Below are 18,983 nucleotides of genomic sequence, written 5' to 3'. Positions count from 1 at the left end.
CCTGCTCTGACTAGTGCCCTATTGTTTTGTTTAGAAAGGACAAGCACATTTGTGTGTCGTGTGCGTGTTGTATGTGTGTGTACACCACAGGCACATGCAGGGGGCGGGGGACAACTTGCAAGAATGGGATCTTCCCCTGCACTATGTGAGTCCCAGGCTTGGGGACAACATTTAGCCCCTGAGGCCTCTTGACATCCCAGCCGCTTTGCTCTCTGTAAGCCCTAAACCTCCACCCTCACCCAAACCTCAACTTCCCCATTACACAGATCCAGAAACTGAGTTTGCACAGCACACGGGCCTGATCCAAGGTCCCGAGCCAGGAAGCCACACATCCGGCTGCAGGGCCCAGCCGTCCTGTCCCCTGGCTGGTCTGCCCGCGTGCCCTGCCCTGTGTGAGTCAGAGCGAGCCCAGTGGCCTTGGGATCCAGGCCTGCATTCCTGCTACCCAGGCTGATTCATCCTGGCTTGGAAGGGGAAAGCCCAGGCTACGAGTCATTCTGGCTGAGCTATCTTTGGACTTCCCTCCAAGGCCTCTGCTCGTCTCAGCCCTGGGCTAAATTGGAGAGTCTACCACCCACTGCCTCCGCTGCCCTTCCTCGGCATGCCAGCCCACCTGGTGGCCAAGAAGACATTCCAGAAAGAGGCTGGAGGGGTTCCAAAAATGTCAGCCTCCTGCAAGAGGCCCTTAGGCCTAGGGCCATATCCCGTTAACTCGCTCCTTCGGGATCACTGTTCCTCTTAAGATTCCCTTCAGCTGGGAAACTCCTGCCTACTCCTCCTTTGGGCCTGGGCTCAGATGTTCCTTCCTCCAGGAAGCCCTCCAGGAAGCCCTTTCTAGCAACATATCCTGTCATCATAATATTGATCGGGCCAAGCCCCAGGTTAAACTCTGTAAAACCTCACCAGTGCAAGGGAAAGGGGACCTGAGTTTTCCCCATGACTTAGCTGAGTCACAGAAGGATAGATAATAAATCCGCACAGGCTGGAGTTGTAGCTCAGTGGGAGAGTACTAGGTTAGCATGTGCCAGGCCCTGAGTTCAAATCTTTACACTAGAAAAAAAAACAGAAAAAGTCAAAGAAACCTATCCAAAACCATAGCAAAGAGACAGGGGAAGCCAAAGTTGGGGTGCACACACCTCTAGTCTCAGAACTTAGACGGCTGACGAAGGAGCATCACGAGTTCACGGCCAGCCTGGGCCACAGAGTGAGATTCTGTCTCTTAATAGTTAAAAGAGGAGTCCTGCACCCCACTACCCAGCCAAGAGGCCCCTCACCACCATTAGATTATATTTTAGCATCGTTGGCTCTCCCTGCTCTGTTTCTGGAACTCTAACTAGGGAGATGGAAGAAGCGACACTCCCTCTCCTCTCCCCCGCCCCCTCCCACCCCGTCAACGATAAACTACGGAACAAGTCCATCAAGGTCCGACTGGGAATCAGTGAGTTCCCTGGGCTTATTCCGGAGCCCGAATGGGGGCTTATTGCAGGAGCATGGGTGACCCAAAAGCAGCCATGCCCCTTGGGAGTCTCGACCCAGGCATGATGGCTTCCCACAGCTCCACAGATGGAGTGTCCCTTCAGCTAGCCCCCTCCAGTCTAAGTATCCCCGCACCTCGGGAGGCCACGAGGCTACGTGCAGTTAGGGCAAAATTACATACAACTGCCCGGGAGGTGCAGCAGGGGGGAGACTAGAGCCTCGGGTGAGGGTCCCATGCCCAACCCACTCCTCCTTCTATAATGGGAGCAATCTCCAGAGCCTGCAGGTCCTCACGCTGATCTGATGAAGACTGCGGTCGATATGGTTGGAGTCTAGCTAGCTCCCTACGGCATCTTCAGTGCCAACGGTCCCAGCACACGAGGGGCCTCGGTAAATGTCCCCAAGGAAAGACGTTTTCTATGTCTGGGTAGCCAGAGGTGCCCTGCCTTCGGAGAAATCAGATTTGGAGGTAGGGATGGCACTTGCCTAGCATGCACCAAGTCCTGGGTTCCATGCACAGCAACACACACAGATGCTCTCACACACACATACACACATGTACCCAGCATGCATGCACACACACGCACAAACACACACATGCGTGTACACACACAGTGCATGCACACATACATACACACATGCGCTCATGCACAGACACGCGTGCACATACACACCTCTACACACACGTGTGCACACACACACACCACACACACACTTTTTCAATGGTTTCCACCGAAACAAATGGAGAAACGCAGGGGGCTTTTGGCTGACCCCGGGAGCCCCCACAAGAAGTTCCACGTCCTGGGGTATCTTGGCTCTGTCCCTATCCTCAGTGGGACTCAGAGCCTGACTCTCTTCTTCCCCTAGCCGTACATTCCCCTTCGCTAAATCAGCGCTTCCTAAAAGCCCTGCACCAGACGGGAGCTGAGCTGGAGACGCTGAGTCAGAGGGCGCTGGCCTCCAGGGGCGCAGTCTGATGAGTTGGGCTACTTCCCTCTCCTATTTCTGCTCTCTCTGCCCTCCCATGAGGATACGTGGAGTAACAGGGCTCGGAGAGGAGTCAGAGGGGCCAGAGGCCAGCCTCCTCCTTAATGTGTACCACACTCCTTATTGCCCTGAGGACCTTCCTACCATCCAGCCTGATTGCGTCCTTCCCTGTTCAAAACCTACAGTGGCTTCCACCGTCTTTCAGTTAAGGGCTAGCTGCACAGCCTGACACAGACAATCACCCCCCCTCTCCTTCTCTCCCCCACTCATTCATTACTTTGCACTGCTGGGGATTGAACCCACGACCTTACTGCACTGCACAGAGTGCTACTGTTCTATCTCCACCCTCACCGTTGGATTCAATTTCAGGCAATATTCTACCACTGAGCCACGCCCCCAGCCCCTCGCTGGGGAATTCTAGGCAGGGGCTCTAACACTGAGCCACGCCCCCAGCCCCTCGCTGGGGGATTCTAGGCAGGGGCTCTACCGCTGAGCCACACCCCCAGCCCCTTACTGGGGGATTCTAGACTGAAACACAACCCATCCCCTCTTTTAATGATTTTACTTTGAAATAGTGCCTCACTAAGTAGCCCAGGCTAGCCTACAACTCACTTTGTAGCTCAGGCAGTCCTTTGACGTTTGAGGCCTCCCTAGTAACTGAGCTCACAGGCCTGCACTTCCAGGCCCAAGCAAGGCTTTTAAACTCTCCAGTCTAACTCTATTCTGAAAACCTCTCGAAGTCAAAGTAGCGTTCTGTGAGGAGACGGTTGTCAGAACTTGCTTGTCTGTCCTTCCTTGGGAGAAGTGAAACTTTGTTGAGAGATTACACAAAGAGCACAGCCTGCCATCCCAGCCCTCGAACGGCTTCAAAGCCACAGAGATTAGCCTGCCTCTGCCTAACCCTGACATCATTAAAGCGTGCGCCGCCATGCCTGCACAGAGTTTAAAACAAAGACCCGTGTGACCCAGCGGGAGAGCACACGCATGCCCAGCGTGTGAGCGGCCCTAGGTGTGGTTGCCCGAACAAAGCAGGAAGGAGTGGACCAACTGTAAGGCTGCATTTCAAATCCAGATGTTTGGCCGTCCCAGTGGGATGTTTCTAAGACGGGAGACATTACAGATGAGCGTGAGCAAGTCTGGCAGAGAGGAGACTTAAAGTTCGCCCTTCCCCCTTCCCTCCCCCTCCTTTCCTTCTCTCGTGCGCTCTCCCTTTCTCTCTCTCTTTTTAGGACTGGGCTCACATACTGCAGACTACCAGCTGCAGATGACCTCCCCCGATCTGCAGATGACCGTGCCTGCCCCCCCCATCCTCCTGCCTCCACTCACTGAGGACTGGGATTATGAGGTCACAGGCTCGCACTGCAAGTCTGTCCACAAGGACACGAGAGAGGGTGCAGACAGGACAGAAAGATCGCCTCGACTGGTAAGAGGAAGGAAGGTTAAGCCATTTGGCAGTCCCTCTGCCCCGGCAAAAGCACCGCCTGGCTGTGTTACACCGGCAGGGACGCCCCAGCTCAAAGGCTCCAAGCAGGTCTCTGCACAGGCGGCAGAGTGAGGATGTTTACAGCCGGTAATAAATCACTGCCCCAAGACGGGTGGAGGGAGGGGAGGATGGTGGGAGGTACTCGAACAGGGAGGGAGTGCTGGGGAAGGCAAACAGGGCCAAGCCTTGAAGAAACTCCAGAAGAAGGCTCATGGGGACACTGACACCACAGAACACCACTGTTCTGGGTGGACTGGATGTCAAGTCCCTGGAGGACATGGCGGCAGCTGGGAATCCCGCTCACTCCCCAGACCTGAAGAAGCTGGCCCTCTGCAGGTGACCTCCAGGGCCACTTCCCAGGTTATAGCAGCCAGGAGGAGGGGCGGGGAGTCAGCCCTGCTGGGGTGGAGGCCTTTGCAGGCTGTGAGAGCTCGGAGAGGGTTGAGGACTTCTTGCTTGGGTTGAGTGGTGACTGGTCCTGTGACTACATCTGTCAAAATGCATCAAGGGGCCGGTGAGACCCAGCAGGAACAGGTGCTTGCCACCAGGGTTGATCGGAGACCCTGGAGTCAGGCTCCAGCCTCATATTCACAGACGCAGCATCTTGGTCTCCAGGTTCACCGCTGCCTTGTCACCTTCTCTTTGGGTCTAAGCCGTAGCCTTCCTATGGCCCTGCTCCTCAGCCCCTCCCCAGCACTCAGCTCCTGCCCCTGTCTCCAATTCCAAGAGGCCTGACTTGTCTCCTCCAACCCCTCAACCCAGATGGCCTCAGCAGCTCTCAGGACTATAAATGCGGGCTGCATGTAAATCCAGCACGCCTGTGTAATTGTTGGTAAGAGGGCGGGGCACCTGTCATTTGCTTAAAACAGACAATATCCAAAGGGAAAATGCGTGCCTACTTCTCTATTGCTCAGTCAAAACACTGACCAAGGCACTGGAGAGATGGCTCAGTGGTTAAGAGCACTGGCTGCCCCTCTAAAGGACCTGGGTTCGATTCCCAGCGACCATAGGGCAGCTCACTGCTGTCTGGAACTCTAGTTCCAAGGTGTCTGATGCCCTCTTCTGGACTCAAAGGGAACTGCACACCTATGGTGCACAGACGTTTGTGCCAGCAAATAAATAAATAAATAAATCTCAAAAACAACTCTGCCCATGAGCAACCGGGGTGGGAGTTGTGTTTCATTACAGGTCACTGTCACTGTTTACTGTTGAGGGAGGTCAGGGTGGGAACCGGAGCCAAGGCCGTGGAGCAGATCTGCCTGGCGGCTTGCTGGCGTTGAACTCCAGGATCTTCCTGCCTTAGCCTCCCCGGGATTGGGGTCATAGGTGAGCACCATGATGCCTGGCTCTCTGTCAACTTCAGAGTTGAGCGGTTCCTTCCCCATGAGGAGCACGTTCTGTGGGTCGGTGTGGTGGGGCACATCTGTCATCTCAGCACTTGGGGGGGAGGTCACAAGTTCGAGGCCAGCCCAGGAGTGAGAGGTCAGCGGGGACTAGGCGACTGTCTCCAAAGGTTGCCCTGCATTTAAAGAACTTCCTGTAAAAAAAAAAAAGATGTATTTCTTTATCTTTATGTGTATGTGTGTGGGCTTGCCCAAGAGTTTATGTGCAGGGCACGCAGGCAGCTGAATGGAGGTCAGAGGACACCCGATCTCCCAGAGCTGGAGTTACCAGGGCTTCTGAGCTGTCTGATACCAGTGCCAGGAACTTAACTGAGTCCTCTAAAGAGTGGTTGGATCTTGAGCCGGACTTGGTGGCGCACGCCTTTAATCCCAGCACTCGGGAGGCAGAGGCAGGTGGATCTCTGTGAGTTCGAGACCAGCCTGGTCTACAAAGTGAGTTCCAGGACAGCCTCCAAAGCCACAGAGAAACCCTGTCTCGAAAAACCAAAAAACAAACAAACAAACAAACAAAAAAACAGAGTGGTTGGATCTTAACCACTAAGCCGCCTCCCCAGGCCCTCAAAAAGAACCTTTTAAACATCCTGATGATTTTAGCATATGTATACAAGTACAGAAAGGTTAGCTCACGCTCATTAGTGTATGCTCTACCTTGGCACCTAGATGCTTGCCGTGAGAACCCCTGAGTTTCTTTAAGCAAACTCAAGCATTCCCCGTGCGGCTGTTATCGGCAGTCATCGTGTTGCCCGATGGATCCCTGAGATAACAGTCCGTCACCCCTGAGTCATACTTCCTCTCCCGCAACCCTCAGCTCAACTTCCCAAATACCGTCCAGCTCTCCACCCTTCTGCCTGTCATTCAGCACCCCTACTTTCCCCAGTCATCTGGGGCACCCTGCCCGGACAGGTCCTGTGGCTTCTGCTTGCCTTGCTGGCACTTGACAGCGCTGCAGGCGTTCTCCTCGAAGCACCGGAGTCTTCAGCAGTCCTCTGCCTCATGGCTTGCCAGAAAGCGGAGCGCATTCCGGAGTCCCATCCCCCATCCCAGTCTGTCCCTGTGTCCGTGTGTCCTTCCCCCGACCCCCTGCCCCCGCCAGTCGGTCCTGACTCTCATGAGTCTCTTACCTTTACCCACCGGGCCACCCCTGTGAAGTTTGTTGCTTCGCTAGGGAAATATTTTTATTATTATTAATAATAATAGCACGTTGCAACACGCTAGGCGTTGTGTGTAGTCCTCCAACCATTTCTTGGTGCGCCTGGAAGTCATAAATCCTTACCATGACTTAGAAAGACGGCACCTGTGACATCTCAGCAAGCGTGATGACCTGAGTTCCCTCCCTGGAGCTCACACGACGGAAGGAAGAAAAACGATTCCTGATGAGTCCTGTTGTCCCCTGACCTCCACGGTGCACCATGCTACGCACGTTCACACCCTACCCCTACTCCACATCTCCCCGCCCCACGCCCGCATAATAAATAAACTAACGTAGTAGACACTTTGGAAAGGAAAACCCGCACCTCCATTCCTGAGTGCCCCTGTCCCCCCTTTCCTCTTGCCGCTGCGTTGGCCCCTCTGGCCACCCCAACTCTCAGGGACAGGGCAGAGGCTGAAGGCCACCTTGATCAGCAGTGGCCAGTGAGGTCATCAAGGGTGTTGTTAAATATGGAGTAAGGACAGGCGCGATGGACGGAGCACGAGCCATGGAGAGCATGTTAACCATAGTTTATTATAGCGAGACCAAAAGCGGGGGAGACAGACGAGAGAGGGAGAGGGAGAGGGAGAGGGAGAGGGAGAGGGAGAGGGAGAGGGAGAGGGAGAGAGGGAGAGGGAGAGGGAGAGGGAGAGAGAGAGAGGGAGAGAGAGAGGGAGAGGGAGAGGGAGAGGGAGAGAGGGAGAGGGAGAGGGAGAGGGAGAGGGAGAGGGAGAGGGAGAGAGGGAGGGAGGGAGGGAGAGACAGAGACGAGAGTAAGAGAGGATGAGATGATGAGAGTAAGAGTAAAAGAGTAAGAATAAAAGATCGTAAGCGGGCAGAGAGGGGTCAGTCCTTCAAAGGGGTCCTTTGCACATGCGTGGTTCTCACGGAACCCTGGGCTGGCCAGAGTGCTGCCTGAGTGCATCCTGCCAGGTAACAGGGCAGGCCAGCGCAATGCCTGAACCTTTCACCATCCTTCATGAGAAACCAGTACCCGCCTCTCCCTGGCTTCTACGGGAATGGGACACCTGCGCTTGTGACCGGTACTTGGGGACGGTCTTAGGGGCTGAGCCCCATCTGTGAGGTGCTGCTGCCAGCAATGACCATGTGGGGAGCCTAGTTAGAGGACGCTCAGCTCAGCTCCTGCTGCTTTGCATGCTGGGAACCCCCTGGCCCACACCTGCAGTCAGAAGCAGTTGATAGATGGGGAGGAGGGTTTGTTTCTTCCTGTCCCAGGACCACTCCCCCCTCTCTGGGTGCTTCTGATCCTTCTCTAAGACTCATATCCTTACCCTTTGATGCCTTTCTTCAGGCACTGCCTCCTCATCCCCATAGCAACGGGGCTCTGCTGCTCTCTGACGTTCAAAGCTCTCCATCTCGTTCTTTCTTGGAGTTTTATTTTCTTTTGTAAAATTAATGAATAAAAATTGCACGCGTGAGCCGGGCGTTGGTGGCGCACGCCTTTAATCCCAGCACTCGGGAGGCAGAGGCAGGAGGATCTCTGTGAGTTCGAGACCAGCCTGGTCTGCAAGAGCAAGTTCCAGGACAGCCTCCAAAGCCACAGAGAAACCTTGTCTCGAAAAACCAAAATAAATAAATAAATAAATAAATAAATAAATAAATAAATAAATAAATGCATGCGTAAGACGGGCGACAGATTTTTGTTGCATTTGTCTATTTGTGTGTGTGTGTGTGCACATGTATGTGTACATGTGTGTGGCATGCATGCACATGGAAGGCAGAAGGCAACTTTTGGAACTTTGTTCACTCTTTCTATCATGAGGGTCCCGAGGATCGAACTCGGGTCATTAGGTCTAGCAGCAGGAACCTCTACTGACTGATCTATCTTGCAAGCCCCCACGCAATGTTTTGGTATAAAAGTATGCAGGCCAGGGCTATAGCGCACTCATGTGTGAAGTGCTGCAACTGTCCTGTTGCAAGGATGAAGTCTCCTTCCTTGGTCCTTTGAAAGTTGCCTCCTGTCCAGACGTGGTGGCATACGCCTATAACCCTTGGAAGGCGGGGGTGAGCAGATCAGGTTTTATGGTCATCCTTAGCTACACACAGAGTTCAAAGCCAGCCTGGGCTACACAAGACTGTACCAGTTTGTGTCTCTCAGTAGGCCTTTTACGGAGATTATATTCCTCTGTTTTGTCCAGCATTTTAAATTCTAAAAAGCCTCACATAAACAACTAAGATTGTAGCCCCTAATTAGATAACCCTTCCTCGGGTTTACAGAACTCAGAAAAACCTGCTGACCTTCAGATGACGTCAGAGCACCCTTTAGTTTAGTCCGTGTACCAACACGAAATATGCAAACTGATAAGCAATTTAGCTGTAAAAAAAAAAAAAGGGAGTCATGGGACCATTATAAGAGGAGAAAAGAAGTCCAAGCTCACTTTGAGCTCCCACAAGGAAAAAGGAAACGTTCTGGAGATGGGAACCCAGTCCAGGAGGCAACTTCCTGTCCACCTTCTCCCTGAACCTCCATTCCTCTTTAGAAGAGTGTGGTGTGGTGGGGCACACCTTTAATCCCAGCTCCCCGGAGCCACTACATAGAGAGTTCCAGGCCAGCCAGGGCTCAAAAAAAAAAAAAAAAAGTCCCTTGTGTCCCAGAGTTCCCTAAGACAGGAGTCTGGGGTCAGGACTCCCTCCAAATACTAGACCGTGAATAAACTTGACTCCCTCGTCTCTCTTATCTCCTGAATGTTTGCTTCTTCAGCAGTGAGGGGCCTGGACCCGGGTCTGCCGCACCTCCTGCGCAGCCTGTATCCGAGAATGTGGCGAGGTGGTCGGGATTGATGACACAGAGACCAGTCGGTTGTGTTAAGAAAACTTTATGCTCCCCAAATCGGCTTAGGAGAACTTCCCAAGAAAAACCCTTCCCTTCAGAAAAACTTCTGCCATCCATACACGCAGAAATCTCCAACAGCCCTCTCACACACCTCTCACAGACCTCTCCTTCCTCCTGGCTGGTGGTTAAATCTCTGGCACCAGAATTGGGAACAGCAGGGAGTCATTGGGAAGATCAAAGTCAGGGTGTTATCAAGCCCTTATCAGGAATTTATGGCACTGAATTGTTTTCAGTAAACGTGTTTTCAGTAAACATTGTCTCGCAGCTGCCTGCTCCCAGGCTGATTGAGGAGTGGGTTTCCAGTCAGGGTCTGTGATCCCCACACGGGTCTAGAGAGTGAAGGGCTGTTAACTAATTCCCATCTCTCTGCCTTACATCATACACTTAGCGTCATTATTGGGTGAGAATACGGAAGCCTGATTTCTCAGCAGTCTCAAGAGCAGGGTTTACCGTTTGTAACTGTAGACACGATGTTGGACATACGATGGGCCTGTGTGTGTAGGCCCCCACACACACATGTGAATGCGGGTCCATGTGCCTGTGCACACACCCGCCGAGTCCATAGGAGGACCTCGGGCATCTTCTTCTATTGTTCTCTGCCTTGCTGCCTTGAGACAGGTCTCTCACTGAAACAGGGGCTCAGTTGGCAGCACCCAGGATCTGTCTGCATCCATCCCACAATGAATGCTGTGACTCCAGTCCCAGGGGATGCAGCGCCCTCTCCTGGCCTCCACGGGGAACCAGACGCACACGTGGTGCACTTACACACCAGCAGGCAAAACGCTGTGTATGCTGTCATACACAGAATACACAGCATACACGCACACAGTTACGCACACTCCTGTATACACACGGGAATGTGTACTGTGCGCCCCGCCCACTCTCACAGGGAAGCCGGCCTCTGATGCTCCCTAACCACCAGGGCCTCGGGCTTGTCTCTGTCGTTGTCCTGCATCTGTTAAATGAGGGAGGGGGCTGTACCGAGAGACAGAGGGGGGGGAGCACAGTCTGGCACAGAGTGACCGAGGTCAATGCGGAGCCCCTCCCTGCTCACGTGTGTGTGTGTGTGTGCACAGATGTGCGTGCACACTCCTGCATGTGAGTGCCCGTGGAGGCCAGAGTGTGACATCAGTGTCCTCTATTTTTTTTGCTGTGTAAGTGAGTTTCGTCTGCATGTATGTCCCTGCACCACACTAGTGCTGTTCCTGCCTGTGGAGGCCAGATGAGGCCTCTTGTGGAGGGAGTTCAAGGGCAATTTAGTAAGACTTGGTCTCAAAACAAACTATTTCCTGGAGAGATGGCTCAGCGGGAAACAGCACTGGCTGCTCTTGCAGAGGACAGGGATTCCCAGCATCCATATGGTGGCTCACTGTCTTCTGTCACTCCAGTTCCAGGAGTGCTGGGCCAGCCTTTTGTAGACCCACTCCCTGGTAATGTATTATTATTCTGTCCTCAACCGGGCCAGGTATCCCTGAGACTTCATTATCAAACCCAACCACTTCCGCTGCCCACCTCTCTCCACAGATCAAGTCTAGACCTTTCGCTGGGTCAGTCGGTTCTCAACCTTCAGGTCGTGACCCCCCCTTGGGGCGGCCTCTTTCAAAGGAGTCGCCTGAGACCACGGGAAAACACAGATATGTTCATTACGACTCATAACAGTGGCAAAATTACAGTTGTGAAGCAGCAATGAAGATATTTTTACGGCTGGTGGTCACCACACGACGAGCAACTGCTATTCTGTTTGGTTTTTACGAGACAGGGTTTCTCTGTGGCTTTGGAGGCTGTCCTGGAACTCGCTCTGTAGACCAGGCTGGCCTTGAACTCACAGAGATCCGCCTGCCTCTGCCTCCCGAGTGCTGGGATTAAAGGCGTGCGCCGCCACCACCGCCTGCAGGAGGAATGTGTTAAAGGGTCGGAGCACTGAGAACCCCTGATCCACGTGTTCCTGCTGCCTTTGCTGAGCTGCGCCTCGCCGCCAGCTGAGTCAGTCCTGCATTCGCAGCACTCTCTGAGCTCAGACACTGGGACTCCTCCCTTCCTTCGCATCCTACCCCGGTCCCGCCGCCACTACTGAAGACCCGGGATTCGAACTCGAAATCAGAGGAGCGGCCCGCCTAGCCAAACAATGGGCCCGCCCAGAGGGACAATGCGCACGCGCCTCGCCAAGAGGCAACGTGCTCCCGCCCCCTCCGCAATCCGCATGCGTGCTGAAACCAGGAGCCTCCATGTACGCATGCTCAGCCTAGCGCGCGCGCGCCCAGGCCGTGGCGCATGCGCAGAGCCATCAGCGCGGGCCTGACTCGCTCCACCGCGCTCTGTCCTCCTGGTGTTCCCCTTCTGGGCGCTTCCGGCACGCCGAGGCCTGTTCCGGAGTAGCTGGTACCCGCTTTCTCTGCCTCTTTCTCACGCTCGTGACCTCCCGGCACCGTTTACTCGGCGGGGGGCCCGTGGAAGACCTTCCCCGCCCACGCTACGCTCCTGTCACTCAGAGTGCGCGCCCGCCCCAGGAGCCAATCAGCAACCGCCTTAGGTAAGGGGGCGGGAACCCGCGGGCCTGTGAGACGCATGCGCGCCGGCGGGTCGGCGGGGGCGGGGCCTGAGGGGTGGGGCGTGTTGCTCAGGCCCCGCCCCGCGCCCTGCCGTTAAAAAGCTGGCCAATGTCAGTGGGAACCTGAACGGTCTGGGATTAGTGACGCCGTTAGCTGGAGGTACAAATAAATTAATGGAACCTGTAGCTCCTGGAAAGTGTCACTAGTACTGATGTGGCCCTCCTCATAGCATCGGGAGGACGCCCTACTCAACTCTTACATACTGCGGTTGCCGTCCGAGCAGTGTGTACGCCGGAATTGGATTTTTTTTTTCATGTATGACTGTAGGAAGGAGCCCCATATAAGACTGCAAATATAAATAATTTTAAGGACTAGGGCGCACTTACAAAGATGGGTTAGTAGGGCTGGGCACGGTGGCTCACACAGTAATCCCTGCAGTCGGGGAGCCAGAGGCAGGAGGATTGCCATGAGTTTGGGGCCAGCCTGAGCTACACAGTCAAGACCCTGTTTCAGAGGGAGAGGAGAGGAGGAGGAGGAGGGAACCAGATCATTAAGTTCTGGAATGTGTCGCGCCTCAAGAGAAAAGCCATTGGAACAGTTAGGAATCGGGGGTCTCCGGGAATATTTTGCAAGGCAGCTTGTCACTTCCGGAAGATTCCCTGGGAGAGATGCTTGAGAACTGAGCTGGCCCAGGGGTGGCAGGACGGCTCAGTCTGTGAAGTGGTTGTTTGCAAGCATGAGGACCTGAGCTTGAGCCCCCAACAGCCAGTGAAAAGTGGGGTGTGGTGGCGTGGATTGTAATCCCAGAGACGGGCAGATGTGTGGGGCCCTTTGGCCAGCCAGGATAGGCTGATTGATAAGCTGTGGGCAGCCACGAAGACTCATCTGGCGAGGGCCTAACAACCGGTTTCCATCTCTGGGACCTACGTGGTGGAAAGAGAAAGTGGTCTCTCAGGAGTTATCACCCGACCTCCACACATGTGACAGGGCTCTGTGCACACACGTGTTACTATAGAGCAGGTGACAGGGGCAGGCCAGCGCAACGCATGGGTCCTTACAGCACGAACACGCCCGCCTGCACTCACACAGCTAGTAATATGAAGCACAGTGGGCGGCACCCAAGAAACTACGCCTGAGGTTGACACCTGGCCTCCACGTGTTCACATAGACACCCAGGAAGCCCCCACCCTAAGAATGTACCGACTAGACTTCGTTTCCGAGAGGTCTCTGTGGGAGCCCTGTAAGTAAGGACTCTGGGAACAGCGTTGGAGGTCCCAGATTGTGCAGGTCGCCGGCTGCCTGGGTTCTGGATTACCCCCACACACTAAGTAGGCTCGGGCACTGACTCCCGAACACTGCTCCAATGGACTCTTCCTTGCCTGAGGGGGGGGGCAGTCACAGTAAACAGACACTTCAGCACCGGGGAGGTTTCCAGAATAATAGGGGAATAGACAGTTAATTGCAGGGGAGGAAGGAGTCCCAGGTTGTGAGGAGAGGGCCTGAGACTGTAAACAGTCATTTAAGCCCTGAGTCACCCCCCAAGCATGTTATCAGGCCCTTCCCCTCCTCAGTCAGTCCAGTTTGTGGCTGGGGAGAGGTCACTGGGGCCTAAGACAAGCCTCTACATGGCTAGCAAGACTGCCCTCAGTTATAGCGTCTCACGTGAACCTCTGACGTCATCGGGGCCTGAGGAGGGCACGGGGGACAGTTTGAAGGGAACACAGACTCTGTGTGTGTGGGTCCCAGGGGCCACACTGTCTCCACCTCCGCTACTTCTAGTGTTTGTAGAAGGCAGCCGTAGCCACTCTGGAATTGGTGGGGGCCAGGTTCCAATGCGATCGTGTGTTTGGAAATGGAAGACAGTGCAGGTTTGGTCTGTGGGCCACGGTTTGCCAGCCTGACCTGAGCATGATCCTGTGGGCAGTTGGGGACTCGGGGCAGTCCTGAGAACACATTCCGTTGTAAAGACCCCTTAGTGCCAAGTGGGCCACATGGCCTTAGGCTCCAGAACGTGTTGAGGATTAAACATGGAGAGACCTGTGAAGTTCAGAGCGGGGAAGGGTGGCCAGCAGAAAGTAAGTCCACGGGACCTCATGGGGCCTGTGAGAGCCAGCCCCCGCCCCCGCCACCACCCCGGCCACCGTACACACACATGGGTGGTCAGGAGTCCTCCAACTTGGCATTCTATTCCTGATTTGGAAGAAAATGATTTGCTGCCCGCTGGGAAGGAGACTGTCCTGTTTTTATGTGGCTCTGCTCCTGTAGGCTGTATTCGTGCTGTAACATTTCAGTAGGTGCAAATAGGTTGTTCTCACTGCCTTGGGGGTAGCCAACATTAGGCTGCGGTGGGATCGCCGTCGCTCGTCTCCTGTTTTACCATGCTTGCTGCTAAGCTGCCTGGAGATCAGGCTGGCTGATCACATTCTTTTTAAATGTGACAAAATGACGTGACCTGTTTCTAAAGGGAAGTTTGTCTCCGAGTGTTCCCAGACCGTGCTTCTGTTAACACACCACTTGCCACACCTAACTGCAAAAAAAAAAAAAAAAAATCTGAGAAGTATGGTCTGGATAGCTATGCGTTAACCTCACCAAACGGAAGAGGTCAGGACAGATACGGGCCACTGGCAGCCAGCGGCGGCCTCAGCCACAGAGCTCCCTCCCTTTTGGTGGTTCTGAGGGTGTATGTGTGGTTTTGTGCACATGAGTGCAGTACCCAAGGAAGCCAGAAGAGGGCGGTGGTCCCTGGAGCTGGAGTTGGAAGTGATTGTGAGCTGACCTCTGAGGGTGCTGGGAACAGGCCCCGGGGCTCCTGCAAGAGTGGTATTCACTCTTGACTGCTGAGCCATGCCTCCAGCCTCTGGCTTGCTTGTGGCTTTAGGTTGTGTTATTTTGGGGATTTATTTCTAAGAGTGGGTGTGTAAGTTGTTGTAATTTTAAAAAGCGGTTTGAGACAAAGACGCCATTGGACAGAGCTTGGGTGGAGGGGTTTTTTTATTGGGGGAAAGCGAATGGGAAAAGGGGGAGAGGAGGGGAGACCTGCCTCTGGGGACAGGAGCTGCGGAAGAGAAGAGAGAGGAAGAGGGGGGCAGAGGAGGGGAGGGAGGTGGGCGGGGCCTCTTTGAAAGGGAAGGTGGTGAACGTGCGTGGCTGGTGATCTTCTGATACGCTGAGGAGGTATCCTGTCAGAACCCAGGGATGGCCAGTCCAGAGGTGACTGTGGAGAGCACTGGTAACTTGGTGTATGGGATCAGTCAGTTCTCACCCGCCTGTGGGTCCTGGGGATTGAACTCAGGTCATGAGTGTTGGTGGCAAGCACCTTTACCCACTGAGCGGGTCCCAGAGCTTCCTTTTATACGGGAGAGCCTCCACGCAGTCAGCTGAGCTCCACGGAGAGGGGACTCATTTGTGCTAAACTCCCCTTGTTCCCTCCAGGGGACCATGTCAGAGTCTGGGCACAGTCAGCCTGGGCTCTATGGGATAGAGCGGCGGCGACGGTGGAAGGAGCCAGGCTCCGGTGGCCCCCAGAACCTCTCTGGGCCTGGAGGCCGGGAGAGAGACTACATTGCACCCTGGGAGAGAGAGAGACGGGTGAGTGAACCCTAAGATGGCGTGTAGGGATCCAGTGCCTCTAGTTTGGTCAAACTCCTGCCACAAGCCAGGCTCAGTGCAGGGGCAGGGGACACAGCGTGTCCAAAACTGCCCCCAGGGAGAGACCTTTGCTTTTCTTTAAAGATTATTTTTATTATTTTTAGTTATGTGAAAAAGGGATGTTCGGGAGGCGGATCTCTGTGAGTTCAAAGCCAGCCTAGTCTACATAGTGAGTTCCAGGACAGCCTCCAAAGCCACAGAGAAGCCCTGTCTCGAAAACACAAAAAAACGGGGGTTCACATGAGTGCAGGTGCCCTCGGAGGCATCAGATCCTCAGGAGCTGGACTTACAGGCAGTTGTGAGCCACTTGATGTGGTTGCTGGGAGCCGAACTCGGGTCCTGTGGAAGAGCAGCCAGTGCTCTTAACCATTGAGCCATGTCTCCAGCACCGAGAGGTGACTTTGAGTTGGGGCCTGAAGGAGGTGGAGGGACAAGCCATTCCAAACCCTTGATGAAGAGCGTTGCAGACCGAACGGCCTGTGCAGAGGTCTTGAGGTGGCCTGCGTGGTGGCTGGTCAAGCTGCAGCAGGAAGGGACCGCAGAGGAGGCAGCTCAGATCCACAGGCCTGACGGCTGCTACACGGGAAAGACCTCAGATCCCCAGGCCTGACGGCCGTCACAAGAAACCTGCTTTAGAGGACTGAGCAGAGCTGACGCCAGCTCCTGTCCTAGAGACGCCTGCCCCCACCCCAGCCCTGTCTGCTTCGCAGGCTTCCCGAACCCTCACAGGCACCTGTGGCCCGTGGACTCCCTGTCATGCATAGCCCTTGGGGGATGTCCAGGTCTTCCCACAGCTGGTCAGCCGTAGTCCCTGAAGAAGCTGCTTCAAGTCTTAGCTCTGTCTCAGGCGGGGCTGCTCCCTGAGCCTGTTACGTCCTGACTTGGCCATCTGGCCATAGTGCCTTCCTGTCATTCTGCAGTGTGTTCTCCCCCACCTGTCTGTCCTCCTTGTTAGACACCTGCCTCATGAGCACACCTGTCTGTCCCCACCCTTGTTAGACACCTGCCTCATGAGCACACCTGTCTGTCCCCACCCTTGTTAGACACCTGCCTCATGAGCACACCTGTCTGTCCCCACCCTTGTTAGACACCTGCCTCATGAGCACACCTGTCTGTCCCCACCCTTGTTAGACACCTGCCTCATGAGCACACCTGTCTGTCCTCCTTGTTAACACCTGCCTCATGAGCATACCTGTCTGTCCCCACCCTTGTTAGACACCTGCCTCATGAGCACACCTGTCTGTCCTCACCCTCCTTGTTAGACACCTGCCTCATGAGCACACCTGTCTGTCCTCCTCCTTGTTAGACACCTGCCTCATGAGCACACCTGTCTGTCCTCCTCCTTGTTAGACACCTGCCTCATGAGCACACCTGTCTGTCCTCACCCTCCTTGTTAGACACCTGCCTCATGAGCACACCTGTCTGTCCTCCTCCTTGTTAGACACCTGCCTCATGAGCACACCTGTCTGTCCTCCTCCTTGTTAGACACCTGCCTCATGAGCACACCTGTCTGTCCTCACCCTCCTTGTTAGACACCTGCCTCATGAGCACACCTGTCTGTCCTCCTTGTTAACACCTGCCTCATGAGCACACCTGTCTGTCCCCACCCTTGTTAGACCCCTGCCTCATGAGCACACCTGTCTGTCCCCTCCTTGTTAACACCTGCCTCATGAGCACACCTGTCTGTCCTCCTCCTTGTTAGACACCTGCCTCATGAGCACACCTGTCTGTCCTCACCCTCCTTGTTAGACACCTGCCTCATGAGCACACCTGTCTGTCCTCACCCTCCTTGTTAGACACCTGCCTCATGAGCATACCTGTCTGTCCCCACCCTTGTTAGACACCTGCCTCATGAGCACACCTGTCTGTCCTCCTCCTTGTTAGACACCTGCCTCATGAGCACACCTGTCTGTCCCCACCCTTGTTAGACACCTGCCTCATGAGCACACCTGTCTGTCCCCTCCTTGTTAACACCTGCCTCATGAGCACACCTGTCTGTCCTCCTCCTTGTTAGACACCTGCCTCATGAGCACACCTGTCTGTCCTCCTCCTTGTTAGACACCTGCCTCATGAGCACACCTGTCTGTCCTCACCCTTGTTAGACACCTGCCTCATGAGCACACCTGTCTGTCCTCCTCCTTGTTAGACACCTGCCTCATGAGCACACCTGTCTGTCCTCCTCCTTGTTAGACACCTGCCTCATGAGCACACCTGTCTGTCCCCACCCTTGTTAGACACCTGCCTCATGAGCACACCTGTCTGTCCTCCTCCTTGTTAGACACCTGCCTCATGAGCACACCTGTCTGTCCTCACCCTTGTTAGACACCTGCCTCATGAGCACACCTGTCTGTCCTCCTCCTTGTTAGACACCTGCCCCTGTGCACACCTGTCTGTCCTCCTTGTTAACACCTGCCTCATGAGCACACCTGTCTGTCCTCCTCCTTGTTAGACACCTGCCTCATGAGCACACCTGTCTGTCCTCCTCCTTGTTAGACACCTGCCTCATGAGCACACCTGTCTGTCAGTTATCATCCCCCCCCCCAGCCCCAGCCTCCATCCTCGGAGCTGTCCTTGCCAAGGCACTCACTGTGCGTCATCCTGGGCTTCCGGGGAGCCTGTGAGCCAGCAGAATTGGGCCTAAGGAGAAACAGGCCCAGGAAGCGTCCAGAGTGACCCCGGGCAGGAGCAGGCCTGAAGCCGGGACCCTGCGTCTCTAGAGTGAGGGTGATCAGGAGGCATATGGAGTCCCTTTGCCTGTGTAACGGGCGTGGCCGAGGGCTTGGCAGTCAGACAGTTAGGGTCCCAGTGGCTCCCACAGAGCGGGCACCTGCCATGTGTCAGGTGTCCCACTGAGCAACACAGGCTGCTTCCCCTGGCCTATGCTGGTCCTGTGTGGGTGGAGCTCCTGCCCCTCCCTCCGGGGACCAGGTAGGAGCGGGTGTGGCTCTCCCTTGGGTTCCCACCCCACTGCCAAGCTGCGGGCCTGCTCTCCTTCCCGCGGGCTGGTCCAGCAGAGGGAGCCGTGGGGAGCGATGGCGCCTGGGTCCCCCTGTCCCGGGAGTGGTACCAGCTCCTGGGGAGGCGGGGAGGCGTCCTGGAGGCTGCGTGGAGTAACAGCTGCGCTCCCTCTGCTTAGGACGGCAGCGAGGACCCCAGCACCAGCGTCATGCAGAAAACCCCCATCATCCTCTCGAAGCCCCCAGCAGAGCGGGTGAGCATCGAGGACCTGGGGGGCGGGGAAGGGGTGATGGAGGTGTCCCCAGTGGCCTGCGACCTTGTCACTCCCGCAGTCAAAGCAGCCGCCGCCAACCGCAGCGCCCGCTGCGCCGCCAGCCCCGGCCCCGCTGGAGAAACCCATCGTGCTCATGAAGCCACGCGAGGAGGGGAAGGGCGC

At 55.2% G+C, this 18,983-nt stretch overlaps 1 protein-coding gene across 1 annotated transcript in view; it reads left to right on the top strand.

Moving 5' to 3' along the window:
- Positions 1-11,650: 11,650 nt before the first annotated feature.
- Smg9 (SMG9 nonsense mediated mRNA decay factor) overlaps positions 11,651-18,983 on the top strand; it is a 19,040-nt gene continuing 11,707 nt past the window's right edge. Inside the window, 4 exon segments of the mRNA XM_040734623.1 lie at positions 11,651-11,922; positions 15,374-15,529; positions 18,726-18,800; positions 18,880-18,983. The exon segment at positions 18,880-18,983 is cut by the window's right edge and continues 40 nt beyond it. Coding sequence (XP_040590557.1) covers positions 15,380-15,529; positions 18,726-18,800; positions 18,880-18,983 — 329 coding nt within the window. The 5' untranslated portion in view covers positions 11,651-11,922; positions 15,374-15,379.

The sequence above is a fragment of the Mesocricetus auratus genome, unplaced genomic scaffold, assembly GCF_017639785.1.
Source record: "Mesocricetus auratus isolate SY011 unplaced genomic scaffold, BCM_Maur_2.0 Super-Scaffold_100038, whole genome shotgun sequence".
Lineage (NCBI taxonomy): Eukaryota > Metazoa > Chordata > Mammalia > Rodentia > Cricetidae > Mesocricetus > Mesocricetus auratus.
The sequence above is the reverse complement of the archived record's forward strand: the minus strand, read 5'-3'. Positions and strand labels throughout refer to the sequence as shown.